General features: G+C 42.2%; 1 protein-coding gene across 2 annotated transcripts in view; it reads left to right on the top strand.

The window, feature by feature from the left end:
• Positions 1–21,503, top strand: part of GCN1 (GCN1 activator of EIF2AK4) — a 324,708-nt gene that overhangs the window by 230,035 nt on the left and 73,170 nt on the right. For both annotated transcript variants that reach the window (XM_033954090.1, XM_033954088.1), the window contains exons 45-50: positions 11,373–11,537; positions 13,255–13,416; positions 14,784–14,876; positions 16,550–16,693; positions 17,733–18,002; positions 20,290–20,403. In XM_033954090.1, the coding sequence (XP_033809981.1) occupies positions 11,373–11,537; positions 13,255–13,416; positions 14,784–14,876; positions 16,550–16,693; positions 17,733–18,002; positions 20,290–20,403 (948 nt within the window). The remainder of the gene's footprint in view (positions 1–11,372; positions 11,538–13,254; positions 13,417–14,783; positions 14,877–16,549; positions 16,694–17,732; positions 18,003–20,289; positions 20,404–21,503) is intronic.

The following is a 21,503-nucleotide window of genomic DNA, read 5'->3' as shown; positions in this document are numbered from 1 at the left end:
GTTTTATTTAATCCAAATTTATTTTGCAATTGTGAAAAACTAAGCAGTGACCCTTCTGAAATGACATCATTCAATGTTCGTATTCCTGCATTTATCCATTGTTTCCAGACGATTTTAAATCCGCCAATTCTGATCCTGGAGTTTATCCATATTGATTGATTTAGAGATTTAGCAATAGGTTCTGGTGACAGATTACTGATGTATCTCAATGTTTTCCAAGTGTCAAATAAAATTCTGTGGTCTTTGTATCTTTTAGGCATTGTTATAGTTATTAACTGTTCTGGATATAAAGGGAACAGGAGCCGCCATTCTAAATACAGCCAATCTGGTACATTTTCTAAAAGATCTGGGAGGATCCAATACATACCCTGTCTTAAAATATAGGCTTGATGATACCTATAAAAATTTGGAAAATTTACCCCCCCTTCCATAATTGGTCTTTGTAATGATACTAAAGCGATTCTTGGTCTTTTCCCACACCAAACAAATTTTGTAAGAATATTGTTAAGTTTTTTATAAAATGACCCCTGAAAAAATATTGGAATCATACTCATTTGGTAACAAACCACAGGCAATATCATCATTTTAATTGTTTGAATTCTTCCCCACCAAGAAAGATGTAATGGATTCCATTGCTCACACATTTCTGTTATTTTTTTCAATAAAAGTTTTTCATTCTCTTTGACTGTGTCTTCAATTGTATTTTTGATCATAATTCCTAAGTATTTTATACCATCCTCTTTCCAAATAAATGAATATGGGTCAAATAATCCTTTGGTACAATGAACATTTATTGGGAGAATTTCAGATTTGTTCCAATTAATTTTATATCCAGAAAAAGTACCATATTTTTCTATTAAATTAAGTATACATGGAATAGTAGTTTCCGGTTCTCTTAAATATAATAATATATCATCTGCATATGCAGATAATTTAAATTCAAAACTGGTAAATGATATTCCCTTTATCTCCTTAGTTTTGTTTATTGCAATTAATAAAGGTTCTAGGACAATATCAAAAAGTAAAGGAGACAGAGGGCATCCTTGTCTAACTCCCCTATGCAAGTTAAATCTATTTGATAAATTATTGTTAATATATAATCTTGCTCCAGGAGAGCTATACAATGTCTGAATCATTTTAATAAAACCGGATCCTATACCAAACCATTGTAAAGCTTGGTATATAAAATTCCATTCCACTCTATCAAAGGCTTTTTCTGCATCTAAAGATATTAAAAAAGCTGGATCATTTATATTTTTTGCTAAATTTAATGAGTGGAATGCTAATCTAGTATTATTTGATGAATGTCTTTTAGCAATAAATCCTGTTTGATGTACATCAATAATGAAAGGAAGAGCTTTTGCCAATCTTAATGCTAATACTTTAGCCATTAATTTGTTATCCACATTCAATAATGAAATAGGCCTGTAATTTGAAACCAGAGTAGGATCTTTGTTTGGTTTTGGTAAGACTATAATTATCGATTCTGCCATAGTACCAGAAATATTTTCATTCTTTATTTGATATTGATACAAATTTAACAGATGTGGTAATATGATATTTTGGAAAAATTTATAAAATTCAACAGTATACCCATCTCCACCTGGAGCAGATCCAACTCTAAGAGACTTCAATGCTGTTTCTAACTCTTTTAAAGATATAGGTTCTTCTAAACTTCCTTTTATATGATCTGGAATATTTGGTCCAATATATGAATTTAAAAAAGTTAATCCGTCTTGTTCTTTATTTTTATAAGAATTGGAAGTGTATAATTCTTTATAAAAATCAAGAAATTGTGTTATAATATCTTTTGTGTTGGTATGTGTATTACCTTGTGTATCTTTCATTGCAATAATCTTAGATTTTCTTTTCTTTACTTTAAGAAAATTTGCTAATAATTTCCCCGCTTTATTTGAATTTCCATAATATTGTACTTGTTTATTGAAAATGTCTTTCCTCACAATTTGAGAAGAAATCTCATTATATTTAACTTTTAATTTTAATAATTCTTGTAATGTATTATTTTCCCATTTCTCAATTAATTTATTTTCTAATAATTTAATTTGCTTTCCCATTTCAAGAAATTGTTTTTTTTTTTGTTTATTAATAAATGTTGAGTATGAAATAATATTTCCTCTCATAGTTGCTTTAAAAGCATCCCATAAGATCTCAGCATTAATAGTATCTGATTCATTAAATTGAAAGAATTCTTGCATTTTTATTTTAAAATCTTCAAGAAATTTTGAATCCGCTAGTAAATCATTATTAAATCTCCATATTGAATCAAAGTTTTCAACATCATAATTTTGAAGATTAATCCACACACCAGCATGATCTGAAATTATAATGGGATCAATTATTGCTTTTAGTACACGCTGCGCTATATTATTAGAAACAAATATATAATCAATTCGTGAAAAAGATTTATGGACCTGAGAACAAAAAGAAAATTCCTGTTCATTAAAATGAAGAATTCGCCATATATCTACTAAATCACAAGATAGTATCAAATTATCTAAGCCTAATGATTTCATAACTTTACTTGGTTTTTTATCCAATATCGGATCCATTACAGCATTGAAATCCCCTGCTACTATTAAATTAGATGTAGCCAGTGGTAAAAGTAATTGTTGAATTTGTTTAAAAAACTCCATTTGATTCGTATTAGGAGCATATAAGTTGAATAAATTCAGGGTTGTATTTCCCAGAACCATTTCGATATGTACCCATCTTCCTAAGGGATCATAATTAATTAATTTAAAATCTGCATTACATTTTTTGTTTATTAGAACAGCCACTCCAGCTTTTTTCTTTAAAGCCGGTGCAAATAAACATTTAGAAATCCAACCTCCAGATAATTTTTTTGATTCAATTTCTGAAAGATGGGTCTCTTGAATGAAGTAAATGTCCGCATTTTGATTTTTAAGGAACGATAATAATTTCTTCTTCTTAATAGGATGATTTAAACCATTGACATTCAGGGAATACATTTTTATATCCATCTAATTAATAATTATGTTGTAACCAATATTCTATGATAATTTACAAGATTAGTTCCTAGCACATTCAATAAAAATTTATCTCCTATCCCACCCATTATTTTCCCTCCCTCCCCACCCATTATCATATTCTGATTTGGAACACGCATTGGTCATGCAAAACCTAAATCTCCATCCCCAGGCAACTAATAATTCATTATATTATTTAAAAACATATTTCTAAATTCAATACATTCTTTATACTTCCACCCTTATATAATTGAAAATTATATCCATTTAATCTATAAAATTTTATAAATTTACTGAGAATTATATATATTTGATTCATAAAATTAAATTCAATATCATGCATACATGTAATATAATACTCTGAATAAATAAACATATTACAAATATAGCTCTTATTCTCTATATATCTGTTATTCATCATGTAAATTAAATATATCCATTTTTATAAAAATATTAATATTAATAATAATGCATTTCAATCATTTTCATAGATCATCTTCATAATGAATTAATTTAAGTGAATAATTGAATAAAATATACAATTTATATCAATAAATAAGTTTTATAATAAATTCCTATTTTATTAATTATCTACCAATCAATTACTTAGTTCCTTATTTTTCCATAATAAGTTAATATGACTGAATAATTGAATTAAATAAAAATTTTATAATAGACACCTATTTTATTAATTAATCCCTTCAATAATCAAATTATTTTCTTGTATATATTTCATAAAATTTTAATCTTCTTACATAGAATTAAAATATTGTTTTTATAATAAATTAATATATTTCATTTTTAAGTCTTATTTTCAATATAACAATAACAAATTTTCCTTTCAATATTTTTAATGATAAATTCATTGTAAATTATTTCATTATTCATTAATCATAATAAGTTAATATGCTTATATAATTGAATAAATTCTCTATTTTGATTAAAATATGTATTTTATATAAATATTTTAGTTTTATAATTTATTTATTTATATTTTAATAATTAAAAAAATTTATTTTTTTTTTCCACTAGTATTAATGAATGTGGATGCTAATATTTTATTAATAATTAATTTAATAAAATAATATTATATTATCCCAGGACAAGCAGGCAGCATATTCTTAACACATGGGTGACGTCACCGACGGAGCCCTCGGTACGGACCTTTTTAACTAGAAGTTTCTAGTTGGCCGCACCGCGCGTGCGCGAGTGCCTTCCCGCCCGACGGAGGAGTGCGTGGTCCCCAGTTTCTTTGTTTCCGCGGAGCGAAGAAGACGCGTGTATTTTTTCAACGGCCGTTGAAATCACTTTTTGCCTTCCCGCTCGCGCTTTTGTTCTAAATTTTTCTCCCTCTACCTTCGGGTTTCCTTTTTATTTGAATTGCAAAAAAAAAAAAAAAAAAAAACTTTGATTTTTTCCTGTTTCTTTCGTTTTTGCCCCGGCGGGGCCTGTTGCCATTATACAGGCCTCGGACTTCGATTTTGCGGAGGCTATCTTCCCCTTCATGCCCCCGCAGGTCGGTTTTAAGAAGTGCCAGCGGTGTGCACGCCCGATCTCCGTTTCTGACCCACACAATTGGTGTTTGCAGTGCCTGGGTCCGGAGCATCGGGCGGACTCCTGCACCCGCTGTGCCACTTTGCAAAAACGAACTCTTAAAAACCGAAGAATCCAGCAAACCCTTCTCTTCGGCACCGAGTCGGCGATGGATTCCTCACCTTCAACGGCGGTACCGCAAAAATCGGCACCGTCAAGCTCGACACCGACCGACCCCGCATCTGCGCCACTGGCGCCAGGTAAGCCGGCTAAGAAGCCTTCCTCTTCCCTCGAGCGCCCTCCTGTTACGGTGGCGACACCGTCCCTACCGGCATCGCACCGGTCCCGTAAACGCTCCGCCCCGATATCGGTGAGTGCCTCGTCATCGGCCTCCTCATCGCCGGGGCGTGGAGCGGCATCCAAGGAACCGAAGAAAAAGAAAGCGGTTCCGATGCCACCCCTAGATGACCGTATCTCGGCCATTCTACAAACTCAGCTTCAGGAGCAGTTGAAGAAACAACTTGAACAACTGCTACCCTCTATCCTGGCACCGCTCCTTCCGGTACCAGACCGGCCCGAGCCCCGCACCGAGCCCCCGGTGTCCACTCCTTCGGTACCGGTAAACACCTCGATGCCGATCCTTTCGGCCCAACAACTTCATGATGATCCAGTGGTTCATTCTCAACCCACAGTGGATCCTCCTCGGCACCAGGCGGTACGGCACTCTTCTCGGGACCGAGAACGACGCCGATCGTCCTCCCCTGGTACCGTTTCGGTGCGCTCTGGTAAATCTTTGTCCAAGACTCGCCACACCGCACCCTCCACCCCGGTGTCCCGACAGGCACCAGAGGTCAGGGATCCTGATTTATGGGAGGAGACTCCTCTCGGTACCGAGGAGGATCCCTCCTCATCTGATGAGGAACCATCGGCACCTGATGCCACCTCTAAACCTGAACAGTCCTCTTTTTCTAAATTTCTGAGGGAAATGTCTGCTGCTCTGTCCCTTCCCCTGGAATCTGACTCCAAAAAGTCCCAAGCCTTTTTAGAAGCCTTAGACTTTGAGCAACCTCCTAAGGAGTTTCTCAAGCTTCCCGTGCATGACATCCTACGGGAGACATTCTACAAAAACTTGGAAAATCCCCTCACGGTACCGGGAGCTCCCCGTAAACTGGACAACCTTTACCGTGTCATCCCTATTCCTGGATTCGACAAATCTCAATTGCCCCATGAGTCCCTTCTGGTGGAATCCACCTTAAAAAAGACTCAGGGCTCCAGTGTCTATGCCTCTACCCCTCCTGGCAGAGAAGGTAAGACCATGGACAAGTTTGGCAAGAGGCTTTACCAAAATGCCATGCTTGCCAACAGGGCAAACAACTATTCCTTCCATTTTTCCTTCTATCTCAAACACTTGGTCCAACAGCTGTCTGCCCTCCAGAAGTACCTACCTGAGCGCAAGGTCCCGCTATTCCAACAGCACATCTCTGGCCTTCTCCAAATGCGCAAATATATGGTCCGCTCGATATACGACTCCTTCGAGCTCACCTCTCGGGCCTCTGCCATGGCTGTAGCCATGCGTCGCTTGGCCTGGCTCAGAGTCTCCGACCTGGACATCAACCACCAGGACCGTCTGGCCAACGCCCCCTGTCTCGGGGATGAGCTTTTTGGAGAGTCACTGGATTCCACCACCCAGAAACTCTCTGCCCATGAGACCAGGTGGGACACCCTGATCAAGCCGAAAAAGAAGGCACCGCCTACCCGACCTTATCGGCCACAAACATCTTATCAACGGAGGTTCTCAGCCAGGCCACTCAATCCGCCTCCCCAGCAATCTAGGCGGCCCCGTCAACAGCAACATCACGCTCAGGCTCGATCTCAGGCCTCTCAACCCTCTAAGCCTCCTCAGCCTACTAAACAAACTCAGCCCTTTTGACTCTTCTCTCCAGGGCATAGCCAGTCATCCACCCTTGCTACCTCTTCCACAACCCATCGGAGGTCGTCTCACCATTTTCTCCAGCCGTTGGGAAATCATCACATCGGACCAGTGGGTCCTCAACATCATCCGCCACGGCTACTCTCTCAACTTCCAGACTCTACCTCCGGACAACCTTCCCGTAGAGTCTGCTTCAAACTCATCTCAAACCCCCCTCCTCCTGAGGGAGGTTCAATCCCTCCTCCTTCTCAATGCCATCGAAGAAGTACCTCCAGATCAAAGGGGGCAGGGATTCTACTCCCGCTACTTCCTGGTACCCAAAAAGACGGGAGACCTCCGTCCCATTCTCGATCTCAGGGACCTCAACAAATGTCTGGTCAAGGAGAAGTTCAGAATGCTCTCCCTTGCCACGCTCTACCCTCTTCTTTCTCAACACGACTGGCTATGTTCCCTGGACCTCAAAGAGGCCTACACTCACATCTCCATCAATCAAAATTCTCGCCGCTACCTGCGGTTCCAGGTACTGCACCATCACTATCAGTACAAGGTGCTACCGTTCGGCCTCGCTTCCTCACCCAGGGTCTTCACCAAGTGCCTTATAGTGGTAGCGGCCTTCCTCAGGTCTCACAACCTCCAGGTGTTCCCCTATTTGGACGATTGGTTGGTGAAAGCACCTACGTCTCAACTTGTGCTACAGGCTACTCATCACACCATCTCTCTCCTCCACCTCCTGGGGTTCGAGATCAACTACCCCAAGTCGCATCTGCTTCCCACCCAGCGACTTCAATTCATTGGAGCAGTTCTGGACACCACACTAATGAGGGCTTTTCTCCCCTCCGATCGTCAGCGGACCCTGCTCCACCTCTGTCGTCAGGTGCTCATGCATCCCTCCATTCCTGCCCGACAGATGATGGTCCTCCTGGGTCACATGGCCTCGACGGTGCATGTCCTTCCTCTGGCACGTCTCCACCTTCGCACGCCTCAGTGGACTCTCGCCAACCAGTGGTCACAGACTACGGATCTTCTTTCTCATCCCATCTCTGTGACATCATCTCTTCAGCAATCTCTCCAATGGTGGTTGAACTCCTCAAATCTTTCCAGGGGTCTGCTCTTTCATCTGCCCCCCCACTCTATGATCATCACCACAGATGCGTCCCCCTACGCGTGGGGAGCTCACCTAGGAGATCTACGCACCCAGGGACTCTGGACCCCACAAGAGCGTCGTCATCACATCAATTTCCTGGAACTCAGAGCCATGTTCTATGCCCTCAAGGCTTTCCAACATCTTCTCTGCCCTCAAGTCCTCCTCCTGTGCACGGACAATCAAGTCGCCATGTACTACATAAACAAGCAAGGCGGCACCGGATCTCGCCCCCTTTGTTTGGAGGCTCTGCGCATCTGGACCTGGGCCACGGACCGCAATCTTTTTCTCAGGGCGGTCTATATCCAGGGCGAACAGAACTCTCTGGCCGACAATCTCAGTCGCATCCTTCAACCCCACGAGTGGACGTTGGACCCTCCGACTCTGCTCTCCATCTTTGCTCGATGGGGCACTCCTCAGGTGGACCTCTTTGCAGCACCTCACAATCATCAGCTGCCCCAATTCTGCTCCAGACTCTTCTCTCCTCACCGTCTGGCCCCGGATGCATTCCTGCTCGATTGGAGGGATCGGTTCCTGTATGCCTTCCCTCCACTTCCTCTGATGTTGCGGACCTTGTCCAAACTCCGCAAAGACCACGCCACCATGATTCTTATCGCACCTCGGTGGCCTCGCCAACACTGGTTCTCACTCCTGCTCCAGCTCAGCTCCAGGGAACCCATTCTACTTCCTGTGTTTCCTACTCTACTTACGCAACAGCATCAGTCTCTGCTACATCCCAATCTGTCTTCGCTCCACCTGACAGCTTGGTTTCTCTCGGGCTGACCTCTCCGGATAATCTATCTCAACCGGTCCGCCTCATTTTGGACGCTTCCAGGAAACCGGCCACTCTCCAATGTTACCATCAGAAGTGGACCAGATTTTCCTCCTGGTGTCTCCGGCATCATCAAGAACCCACCTCCTTAGCGGTGGAAACTGTCTTGGAATATTTGCTCTCTCTGTCCAACGCTGGCCTCAAAACTACCTCCATCAGAGTCCACCTCAGTGCCATCACTGCGTTTCATGAGCCTATTCTCGGAAAACCCCTCACGGCTCATCCTCTGGTTTCCAGATTCATGAGAGGACTCTTCAACATCAAACCGCCTCTCAAGCCTCCTCCTGTCGTCTGGGACCTGAATGTGGTTCTCTCAGCTCTCATGAAACCTCCGTTTGAGCCTCTTGCCACAACTTCTCTCAGGCTCCTTACCTGGAAGGTGCTTTTCCTAATTGCCATCACCTCTGCCAGGAGGGTTAGCGAACTGCATGCACTGGTTGCCGACCCACCTTTCACTGTTTTTCACCATGACAAGGTTGTTCTGCGTACCCACCCTAAATTCCTCCCCAAGGTGGTCTCAGCTTTTCACCTCAACCAGTCCATTGTGCTGCCCGTCTTCTTCCCTAAGCCTCACTCGCATCCTGGGGAACAGGCGTTGCACACGCTGGATTGTAAGCGTGCCCTTGCTTACTATCTTGATCGTACCAGAGCCCACCGAACAGCCCCTCAGCTCTTTTTGTCTTTCGACCCCAACCGTTTGGGTCGTCCTGTCTCCAAACGGACACTTTCAAATTGGCTTGCTGCCTGTATTGCTTTTTGCTACGCTCGGGCCGGTCTCTCCCTGGAAGGAACTGTCACGGCCCACAGAGTCCGAGCTATGGCTGCTTCTGTGGCTTTCCTCCGCTCCACGCCCATCGAGGAAATCTGCAAGGCGGCCACTTGGTCCTCAGTTCACACGTTCGCTACTCACTACTGTCTGGATGCGTTCTCCAGACGGGATGGACACTTCGGCCAATCTGTGTTACAATATTTATTTTCCTAATGGCCAACCATCCCACCTCCCTCTTTGTTAGCTTGGAGGTCACCCATGTGTTAAGAATATGCTGCCTGCTTGTCCTGGGATAAAGCACAGTTACTTACCGTAACAGGTGTTATCCAGGGACAGCAGGCAGATATTCTTACGTCCCACCCACCTCCCCGGGTTGGCTTCTTAGCTGGCTTATCCTAACTGGGGACCACGCACTCCTCCGTCGGGCGGGAAGGCACTCGCGCACGCGCGGTGCGGCCAACTAGAAACTTCTAGTTAAAAAGGTCCGTACCGAGGGCTCCGTCGGTGACGTCACCCATGTGTTAAGAATATCTGCCTGCTGTCCCTGGATAACACCTGTTACGGTAAGTAACTGTGCTTTATTGCATCCACTATATCAATAAATTATCTTTCCAGTTAGTAACATTTCTTATGTCTTAATTTTTTTTTTTTTTTTTTTTAATAATCTTCTTTATTTTCCCTTTTTTCCATCTTCTTTCTTCTTTCTTCTTTCTTCAGCTGAATTGTTCCTTTTATTCTGTTTTTTATGCAAACATAGGTTCTTCTTGTGTTAAAAATTCCTTCAGTTTTGCAGGGTCTTGAAAATATATGGACTTATTTCCACTGGATACTCTCATAGTGGATGGATAATATATTCCATATATGTAACCTTTTTCTTTCAACTGCTGTCTGTATGTGAGGAATTGTTTTCTTATGTTTGCAGTATATTTAGCAAAATCAGGAACTAAAATCAGTTTTGATCCTTTATAATTCAAGTTTTTATTTGCTTTTGCCATTTTTAATATTTCCTGAGCATGTTGGTACCTTAAAACCTTGAATATCAAAGGTCTTGGAGCAGCCTGGTTTACTGGCTTTCTTATGGGGATTCTGTGGGCTCTTTCTATTTCTAACGGCCATTTTGAATTGAGCTGAAGCAGTTTAGGTAAAAGATTTTCCAAGAATTGTACAGGATCTCCCCCTTCAATATTTTCAGCCAGCCCTAAAATTCTGATGTTCTTTCTTTTTCCTCGGTTTTCCATATCCACCATTTGATTTTTTAAAGCTGCTACTTCTTTTTTATCTTTATCATATTCTTGTGTGAAGGATTCAAATTTCTCCATTTTTTCTTCCATCACTGCCATTCTTTGTCTTTCGGTTTGGATCTCTTGTTTCATGTTGAGAAGTTCTTCTTTAACTTCAGAGATTTTATTGGCATTTTCAGTCAGCATCAGTTTTATTTTGAACAGTTCAGTCATAATATCGGACTTTTCAGTGAGTTCTTCAGTTTCCATCGGGAACGGCACACTCGATGGTGACAGGGGAGTTACTTTTGTTCTTTTTGCTGATATACCCGATGTTGAAGGTTTTTCAGCTTTTCCCTGCTTCATACTTGCCATTTCCGACGTTGTTTTATGTATATTTTATAGCGGTTAGACAAAGTGAAAGTTTTATTTTTTTTCCGTTTGTTGCCTGGATACGGGAGCGCTGCGGTTAAGCTGCCATATCGTGCGCGCTCCAAGCCATGCCCCCACAACAAGATATATTGATAAATTATTTATATTATAAGATGAATAAAATAAATCCTCCCACCCCCCTCTTATCAATATCTTATTATGGGAAAATTGATATCATCATTTAATGTGGGCATTTTATAAACTGTGGAAAATGGTTCTAAAGTTAATCGGATGGCATTAATACTCTGCTATATGGTTAATTTATCTGGTTAAGTCCGACTGCAGAAGTAGCTTTCCAGTTAACTTTAGGATGACATATTTAATGGTCTAACTTAATCAGATAAATCAGCTAAATATCCAGTAAAATTAACCAGATAAGTGATCTGATTAACCAGATATCTTAATTCTGAATATTGATTTCAGTATCGTCTTTGCTCTTTTCTGAGTTCTACAGTATGCTAAATGTGACCTTTGGAAATGAAAGACTGATGTTGTCTTTTGGTACAGATTGCAGCTAGAACACTCGGTGATCTTGTTCGGAAGCTTGGAGAGAAGATCCTACCAGAAATTATCCCAATCTTAGAAGAGGGACTGAGATCTGATAAAAGTGATGAACGGCAAGGAGTGTGCATCGGACTGAGTGAAATCATGAAATCTACAGGCAGGGATGCGGTAAGATCTTGCATAATGAGAATTCTATATGATTCTACTATGTATAAGAGACAGATGGTTAGCCTGTCAGTGAATGAGAAATAACACCCGATCCATCTTATTCATTCTGCAGTGTGCGTATGTTCAATATATCTGAATTTCCTTATCATTCCTTTGACCTACTCTAGATGTATGGTTTTGCTCCCCACCAACAGGTAGAGACAGAGAACAGAAGTATGGAGACCCTACCTATATGCAGCCTCCAGCTTTGCAGTATTCTTTGTCTCCACAAATGGTAGATTTGTGACTCATTTGGCTGCAGTATGGTTCAGGAAGCTCCTGGGGCCTAGTTGGAAGACTGTTCCCCCCGGTTTAGTGCTTGTGAGTGGGAGTGATACTTGGAGGAGTCTTGAGTCCCCCTCCATACCTCTGACTTCCTTTCAGCCTTTTGGTCTCTCTCCAAGCCTTTAATAAAAAAGAACAACAACAAAAAAAAAGGAAAGCAAAAAAATTAAGCCGAGGAGATGTGGAAAATGCTCTGGTGATAAGTTAAGGGGGGAAAAACCCCCCAAAAGGAAAGGGAGAGAGAGAGATAGAGAAAAAAGAAAATCAGAGGCAGTAGTGAGTACAGGAGGGAGGTCTGTTGGATCCTGCAATGACTTGATGGGTCTTGCTTGGCATCAGTCCCTGGGTATGGGGGATTGGGGAGGTTGTTTGTGATGTAACTCATATGACAGCTCTTTCAGATTTCATGAATTGCTGATCTTTTTGTGGACATCATCAGGGGAGTTCTAGGAGCTATATAAGTTTTTTGTTATAGCTGCTTGGCCAGTACCTGCAGCAGCCAATGGCAAAGGAAGGAGCCTGTAGTATATTTCCCTCCACTGTTGTTGAGCTGGGTCAGGTAGTGTCTAACAAGTGCTATGCTGTATTCTGATAGGCAGCAAAAAGAGCTAGGACAGGTATTGCACAGTAATTGATCTCTTCATCCCAGTGTAGTGTGTAAATGAATATGTGTTAATAGGTGATATCTGCTGCCAGCACCACTGCAGATGCCCAAGTAAAGCTGGTAGGAAAAGGCTTCCTCTTGGCAAAAAGAAACAAGTCTTGTGTTTTGTTTGGAGGATTGTACTTCTGTTCTTCCTGAATCCACTTAGGGTAGCATAAGAGTTGTTGGTTTGGGCTTCTAAATGGGTAGAGTTCAGACTGAAAGGTAGGATGGTGAGAAGACTGTTTTCTGCTATCTACTTAATTTTGAACAGGGCAAGCAGGAGAGGATAGCCCTTAGAATTAAAACACTACATAAGTCTATATACCGTCAGAGAAAGCATAGATTCCTACTGCTGTACTCCACAGAAAAGCATCACCAAAATGTTTACCTGGGAGTGATAGAGTAGTCTAGTGTTTGGAGCAGTGGACTAAGAACCAAGGAAGGTAGGGTTCAAATCTTTCTCCTGCTTAGGTTACTTTTGACCTTGAACAAGTCACTTCCATTTCCATTGCCTTAGATACAAATTTAGAGTGTAAACTCTCTCAGCCAAGGATCTACCTATTACACCTAAAACATAGTTCATCTTGAGCTCAGGTTTGGAAAGACAAGTAAATGAATATAAAGTCCAAAATGATTGCTGAGGAACTGAGGTTGTAAGGGAGACCACATGGTTTACAGCTAATGGATTCTCCTGAAGCGATCATTGTTTCTGTGTTAAACGTTGAATAACTTTTATTATTTGTATAGGTGCTGTTTTTTTCTGATTCTTTGGTTCCAACTGTGAGAAAGGCTCTTTGTGATCCTTTGGAAGAGGTCCGAGAAGCTGCAGCCAAAACTTTTGAACAGTTGCACACAACAATTGGCCACCAGGCACTAGAAGACATTCTGCCATTTTTACTGGAACAGTTGGTAAGAGAATTTCTGTAAGCTAAAAGGATAAAAATCACAACTACAGTCACAAAACCAAAGGCAGAGAGACAAAATAACAAGCAAACCTTTATAGTCACTTATTTTTTCTTTCAGGACTTTCCACCTGTAAGGGTCCCTCTTTTTCTCTTTTACTCCTTATACCCAGATGTGAACACTACTGTTGTTCTCTTCTCTTTGTAGATCTCAAGGACATTCTCTGCATCCTTTCTTGCCTCTGAAGACCAGAATCTCCTGTTTCTACTGTTTCTCCAGCTATTCTACTTTTTCCTTTCTTTCCTTAGAAGTAGTGGTGGGCTGTTTTCCCATTGCAGCGTATACCTCCAAGCAAGTGGAGAAGCTTCAGCTGTCCTTGTTATCTCTCATCACTTCTTTACTCCATATGGCATTTATGGCTGGGCTAGCCAAAGTCTTTGATCTCTTTCAAAGCCTCGTAGAATGGCTGGGGTATTTGAACCAAAGCTCCTTTCCTTCACTATGCAGTATGATGGCCAGGGAAGCAGGAGCCAAAGACAAAGAATTCAAAAAGGGCTGAGGTTTTATACCGATCTAAGTACTGGACTTAGATTTGAGAATATCCTCATAACTTCCGTGTCCTGTCCCAGTTGGCTCTGTATCACCCCATCTCCCTCTCACCTCCTTCAGCTGAAAAGGCCTACCTTGCACACCCTAGTGGTTCAGTGGTGAATCGGGGCAGGAGTGTTCCTCCTATGCCTCCGCCCCATACAAAGCTGCTAAAGAAATGGCTGCCGCGGGTTCCCATGGTCTCATGAGGTTGCCACAGGAAATCACAGCAGCCATTTCCTTTAGCGGCTCTACATGGGACAGGAGCATAGGTGGATCGCTCCTGCCCTGATTCACTACTGGACCACCAGGGCTCAAGGCAAGCCCAGGTTGAGGCCTGCAATGGGTCTGGGAGGGGGTGGAGGCGCAGAGCTGGCCGGGACAGGACAAGGAAAGATTATTCCTGTCCCAGCTCACCATTGAACCACTAATACCTATACCTGAATATAAACCCTAGTTTATACTTGAGTCAACCTTTTTTCCCCTCTTTTTGGGAGGAAAAAAAGGTTACCTCAGTTTATATTTGGATCGGTTTATATTTGAGTATATACAGTATGTGGGCTTGATCAGTTGTGTCTGAGGAGATTTGCAAAGCTAAAGGTTATAGTGAAAGACAGTGATCACTGCAAAGCATAACAATGGAATCTTTCATGGGTTTTTTGTGTTCTCTAAGAACTATTACTTTCTTCTTTTTAGCACTATTACTATTCAATAATGTAACTTAAATGTCTGGAATCAGAGCAGGCCTGATTTTCAGCCACTGATAAGATTCTCACTTACTGCAGAGTGTTGAGGTGATGTCTGACTTTGCCCTGGATGGACTCAAACAAGTTATGGCTGTGAAAAGCCGTGTGGTGCTTCCATACTTGGTACCAAAGGTAAGAGTTTTAATACTTCATCATAGTACTCAGAAAAACCCTCCACTGGTTATCTGAAGGGGCCGTGTTTAAAATTTCTGTTTGTCCTTTAAGGCTATGCATGGCCTGGAATTAGTTTATCTTTGGAATCAGTTATAGCCTTTTTTGCTTGTAAAAATCCTTAGGTCACAGGAGGCTTGCTTATTAAGATGCCTAGTAGTTAAGGAATGCTACCCATCAATTGTAAGAACTAGAACATTTTGCTTCTCTTGTAGATATGGGCTTAGAAAAAAGGTTTTCTGGAATGACTTACTAGTATATTGTGTGCTTTGTTAATGTTTTAATTTTCATAATTATATTATTGTCTATTACTTATCCAGAATATTATTGAATATGCTGAGTAACAAGTCTGTAAAATATAAAGTCCTTAATATGTATACTTCTAAATCATATAGGACAGTGTTCTTCAACCTTTTGACACCTATGGACCGGCGGAAATAAAATAATTATTTTGTGGACCGGCAGTTGAAGAACACTGGGCTAAGTCGTGCCCATCTCCACCCAATCTCCACCCCAAACCCCGCCCCCATAATAGTACTACCGAATTTTTCACTCCATAAGACGCACTTTTTCCACCCCCCAAAAGGGGGTGGAAATAAGGGTGCTGTCTTATGGAGCGAATACCCAACCCTCTCCCTACCTTTTTTTATTGTCACCCTCCCTCGCTAGATGCAGCTGCCTGCCTGGTCCCAGCAAGCAGTGACGGCTGACGCAGCTTGAGTCCTCTTCTTTTCCCTTGCAGGCAGGCCCCCCCTGCTTTCCCCCGTTACCTTTTTTCATTCTGTTTCCCTCCCTCGCTAGACGCGGCTGCATGCCTGGTCCCGGCAAGCAGTGATGGTTGATACGGCTCGAGTCCTCTTCTTTTCCGTTACACAGGGCTGCCTGCCGGTCCCATGCCGCTTCTCGTGAGACTGTTTGCAAGGGAAAAGAAGAGGACACGACCCACGTCAGCCATCACTGCTTGTCGGGACCAGGCAGCCTAAGATGCAAGACTCTGCAAGCAGTACAACCCACAGAGAAAAACAAATAAATGCATTTCTTCCTGAACAGACAGTTAGGACAGACAATTAGGGCAGAAGTAAAATCACTAAAAAATAAAATAAAAGCATTTCCCCAACCGTTGTTGTCTCTCTCCCTCCATGTGCCTTGCATTCTAGCCTGCCCCCTGTGTTAGCTTCAGCCGGTCCACGGTGCGATCAACGCAGGGTCTTCGGGCCAGCTCCCTGAGTGCTGCATTGCACAAAGCTGTGGGAAGTGGCTCCTCGCACACGTCTCGTACCTCATCTAGAAGCCTTCCCTATGACATTGCGACGTCAGAGAGAAGGCTTCTGGGTCAGGCACAAGCCACGGGTAGGAGCCTTTTCCCACGGCTTTGGGCACTGCAGCACTCAGGGAGCCGGCCTGAAGATGCCGCATTGATTGTACCAAGGACCGGCGGCTACAGAACAATCTCTTGGGCCCGATGGAGGTGCTGGCCCTGTGGACCGGCAGAGAATTTCTGCGGACTGGCACTGGTCCACGGACCGGCGGTTGAAGAACACTGATATAGGATATATGCCACTGTTGCTTTTTCTTGCATAGTTCTGTGATTTTGCTACTGAATAAATTTGCTATGATATCCTCACTCTTTGCAGTTGATATGTCCCCCTGTGAACACCAAAGTCCTAGCATTCCTTTCATCAGTGGCAGGAGAGGCTCTTACACGGCACCTCAGTGTGATTCTGCCTGCTGTGATGTCTGCGTTGAAGAATAAGCTGGGGTCAGAAGAACAGCTGCAGGTGAGCCTTTAAGTTCATTCTCCATTACTGTAAACCTCTCCAATGTTTATGATGTGCAGTATATCAAGTTAATACATAAAGTGAAATGAAACCAGTTATGACCACTCTTTATAACACAAGGTCGGACTATTTTCTAGAGATTCTGCAGTTTTTTTTCTGATAGTTTGCTTTCTCTAAATTTGGTGTTCTGTTTCATCTTCCAGACTGCACTGGGTATCATAAACTTAACCAAACTTATTACTCTAGCCAACACATATGTACGTTTTGCTTCTTGGGCTGTTTAGCGTACCCTATCCAGCTGGGTTGCTGGCATTTTGGTTCTCCACTGTGCAGTGGTCCCCTTCTCTCTGCTTCTGCATTGGTGGTGCTTGGCTGTCCTTGCTGCTGAAGCTCCAGTTGAAGAGTATGCACGCATCCCAGTTCATGGACTGCTGTTGCTGCCTTTACCTAGTTGATTAGGCTTTGGATGCTTTGTTCATTTGTTTTGGTCTTTGCTGCTGATGCCGAGTGCATTGCCCCTTCCTGTGTTGGGTTATATCCTATTCTCCTAGGACAAGCAGGATGAGTCAGCCACATATGGGTGTTGTCCCAACAGCTCCCAATTTGCGGATAAGCTCTCCAATAGCTCAGAGAGATTTTTTTTTTCTCTGAGCACGTGCAATGCATATTTGCTTTTCCTAGACGACCTCTTCTTGCATCCATTCATAGTACTTTCTTGACCATTTCCACTTGCCTATTTGCTGCTTATTCTCTTTGAGTGTCTGCATGCCTTGTCTTTTATTGCTGTAATTAATTTACCCCGTCTACTACTACTATTTATTATTTCTACAGCGCTGAAAGGCCTACACTGTTCAGCTTCTTCCCTTGCAGTTTTTAAATAATTTTGTCTCAGATTATCTCCTGTGATCTCACTTCATCTTTTAATTTTCTGGCTTTGACCTTGATTTACTCTGCATACTAAATCTGTTTTCTTGTAAATTTGCTTGCATTAAAGCGCTATGGCATTAAATAAATTTTAAAAATATATATTTATTTGTAGGAGTTGGCTAACTGCCAGGCTGTAATTCTGTCTGTGGAAGACGAGGCAGGACAAAGAATTGTACTTGAGGACTTATTGGATGCTACACGTAGCTCTGAACTGGGAATGCGGCAGGCAGCAGTTATTATTTTGAATATCTACTGTTCAAAGACAAAGGCAGACTACACTGCCCACCTCAGACACTTGGTTTCTGGTCTCATCCGACTTTTCAACGATACAAATAGTGAGGTGCTGAATGAAAGCTGGGATACCTTGAATGCCATTACCAAGGTAAGATGAAATTTTCATGACTTAAATACACCGTGGAGTAAAAGTCAATTGTGTTAAATTTGTTTTGTCCTTGGAATCTCCTTTTCATCCATCAGGCCAGTCCAGAACTGACAAATTATGTTCATCAATCAGAGAAAAGAGCCTAACAAGTTGCAAGCTTCAGCCTAGTAAGAGGCATTGTGAAACTCTAGCAACCCAGTAATCAATCTGTCTCCAGAAGATGGTGATGGATGTTCCAATGCAGTGCAGGACTGGTCTGCTCAAGGCTCCATGGCCCAGTTGGAAACTGGTCTCCCAGTGGAGCAGGGAGGTTCAGATGAGGGATCCACAGCTGGTTGCAGGTGGTTTCAGAAAACACCCAGAGGAGTTGGGGGTCCCTTTCTTCCTTAGCTGGATATGCTGGCTTATAAGGAGGTTCTGACTGCTCTAGGCCCTTCTTTCTCTCTCTTACCGTTCCTTCTCCCTCCCTTGCCATGTTCTCTCTTTCCATTTCCATTTGGGCCTTAGGTGCAGTCATCCCAAAAAGTCATCCTTAAATATAGAAGAGAGGGAGGGGGAGCTGGTGTGTGACAGAGAGGTCTTACCCCTTTGCCAGGAGATTCTAATGCAATGGGCAAGAGCTCTATGCCTACCAGAGGGCCTATCCCAGAGATCCCAATGGAAGCAGTGCAGTATCCTTAGAAGGCTGCACGCTGGGGTGAGCTCTAGACCTGTGAAGCAGGAGATTTATTTTTCCATTGTATAGGCACCCGAACTGGCTGAAGGGCCTAGCTTCATGAGAAATGTGATGGGCCAAAGGGAATCTAGCCAGACCTTTGCATTAGCAGTGGAAGTGGTACAGCCTAGTTAGGCACCAACAGAAAGATCTAAGCAGTGCTCCTTCCCCTGTGTTAGCCCAAGAGGAGGTCATCAATATGCTTGGTGGGTCTGGTTAGGGTCTAGAGGCTTTATCTACACAAAACATTGGGGGGGGGCAGAGAAGAGCAACTAAGATGGTTAAGGGGCTGGAGGAGTTGCCGTACAGCGAAAGATTAGAGAAACTGGGCCTCTTCTCCCTCGAGCAGAGGAGATTGAGAGGGGACATGATCAAAACATTCAAGGTACTGAAGGGAATAGACTTAGTAGATAAGGACAGGTTGTTCACCCTCTCCAAGTTAGGAAGAATGAGAGGGCACTTTCTAAAATTGAAAAGGGATAGATTCCGTACAAACATAAGGAAGTTCTTCTTCACCCAGAGAGTGGTAGAAAACTAGAACGCTCTTCCGGAGTCTGCCATAAGGGAAAACACCTTCCAGGGATTAAAGACAAAGTTAGACAAGTTCCTGCTGAACCAGAATGTATGCAGGTAGGGCTAGTCTCAGTTAGAGTGCTGGTCTTTGACCAGAGGGCCGCTGCATGAGTGGACTGCTGGGCACGATGGACCCAGCAGCGGCTATTCTTATGTTCTTAAGGCGTTTGCTGCAGTCTGTCATGTGCAAGGCCATATTTCTTTTAGTGGTTAAGATCCATTGTATTAGGGGAATGGCCACCTTTTGGATGGAGTCAGTCAGTTGCTCAGGCAGATATCTGTAGGGTTGTTGTATGGTCTTCCCTTCATTTCTTGTCAAACCATTCATGCTTGGATGTTCATGCTTGGAAAGATGTTGCCTTTGAAGCTGCAGTGCTGGCAGCCAGGATTTTAGCTTCCCACTGGACTGGTTTGGAAGATGAAAAGGAGAGAAAAATTTGGTTTAATCAACTAATTTTCTTTCCTTGAGTCTAACTAGACCAGTCCCTTCCCCTCCCTGATGTGTTAGCTCTAATTCTGGGCTTTGTCACTGCAAGCTTTGTCCTGATTTGAATCCCTCTGGCAGCAGTGGTTATGGTAGGGGGCATTAGTACCATTCTCTGCTTTGTTACAAGAATACTGAGTTGTGAATGCATAGATTATGGTTGGGTTGGGAGGGATTGGGTTAAAATTTTAATGTCTTAATGTTGAATATGATAGAGTTTCAAGTGTTGTATTCAATTTTAACTATTATTTATTGTTACACTTGTTGTAAGATGTAAAATGAATAAAGATTTATAAAAAAAACAAAACCAGACTGAAGCTTGCAACTCATTAGGCTATGTCTCTATGCACTGGCTGATGGGCATAATCCATCAGTTCTGGATAGGTATGCTAGACTCAAGGAAAGAAAATTTGCAGGTAAGACCTTAAAGATCTAGAGTCTGTTAGAAGAAGTGTATATTACATGCATTAATGTGCATCTTAATTTTGTATTTTATTGCTTTAAATGTCCTTCAGAAACTGGATGCTGGGAATCAGCTGGCTCTTATTGAAGACCTACACAAAGATGTGCGCATGGTAGGGAATGAAGCCAAAGGAGAGCATGTACCAGGATTCTGTATCCCAAAGAAGGTAAATTATATGTAAGATCAGTATCTGACAGAAAACATGGGAGTCCCAAGAAACTAGTTAGATTATGAAATTAGCCCTTATCTGAAATGTCTAAAAAGGAGTTAGTTTTATGCCCATTTTATAAAGGCAAAATACCAAATAAAATACTCATCTCACCTTATATCTGGGCATGAACTTTTTATACATTAACCTTTTTTTCATGAAAACATAATTAAAGAAAGTACACAAAAGGAAAGCAGGTAACAAAAGTCCACAGTGCAAAGAGTGTAGAAGGCCACAGTTAGTCACAACCACAGGAAAGCAACTTTATTACAAGACCTGACATGGCCCATGTTTTGGCAATTGCCTGCATCAGGGGGTCAACATTTGCCAACTAGTGCTGCCTGATTCAGGAAAAAAAAATTTCGATTCGATTCAGCCTATTGAATTGGTTTTTTGATTCGATTCGATTTTCCTGCCCAATTGGGTGTTGTTGTTTTTTTTTTTTTTTTTTTTTTTTCAAACATCATGGTGGGTTTATTTTACAGCTTCTTCACCCCCTTTGCCTTCTCCTAACCACACTGGCGCTATGGTGTAAACAAAATAAACAAACAAAAAAGACTTTTCCTCTCTCTGTTAAATCCTAGTTCACGTTTGCGGTCTAACACCAGCTCTGGCAAGATACACATTTCAAATCTGACAAATTGTAATCACAAAACAGAAAATAAAATTATTTTTCCTACCTTTTGTTGTCTGGTCATTATTCAAATCTTGTTGGTCCCAGGCTCTGGTTGTCTTCTGATAACTTGCTTGCCAGGGCCTCCTTCTTTCTCCGTGCTAACCATCCATCTGCCATCTCTGTCCTCTGGCATCTTTCCTTTTTTTCGTCTCCCTCCACAGATCCACCTTTTCTTAACTACCTTTTCATCCAGCATTTCTCCCTCCTTCCCCACCACCCCAGGGTCCAGTATCTCTATCCCCCCTCCACACCATCCCTTGTGTCCAACCTCTCTCCCTTTCTGTTCCTTCCCTCCCTAAATCCCATTGTCCATCATCTCTCTTCTTCTCCTCTATTTTTAGACCCATTATTTCTTCCCCCCAAAGTCCAGCATATGCACGTC

This window comes from Geotrypetes seraphini, chromosome 8 (assembly GCF_902459505.1).
Source record: "Geotrypetes seraphini chromosome 8, aGeoSer1.1, whole genome shotgun sequence".
Lineage (NCBI taxonomy): Eukaryota > Metazoa > Chordata > Amphibia > Gymnophiona > Dermophiidae > Geotrypetes > Geotrypetes seraphini.
The sequence above is the reverse complement of the archived record's forward strand: the minus strand, read 5'-3'. Positions and strand labels throughout refer to the sequence as shown.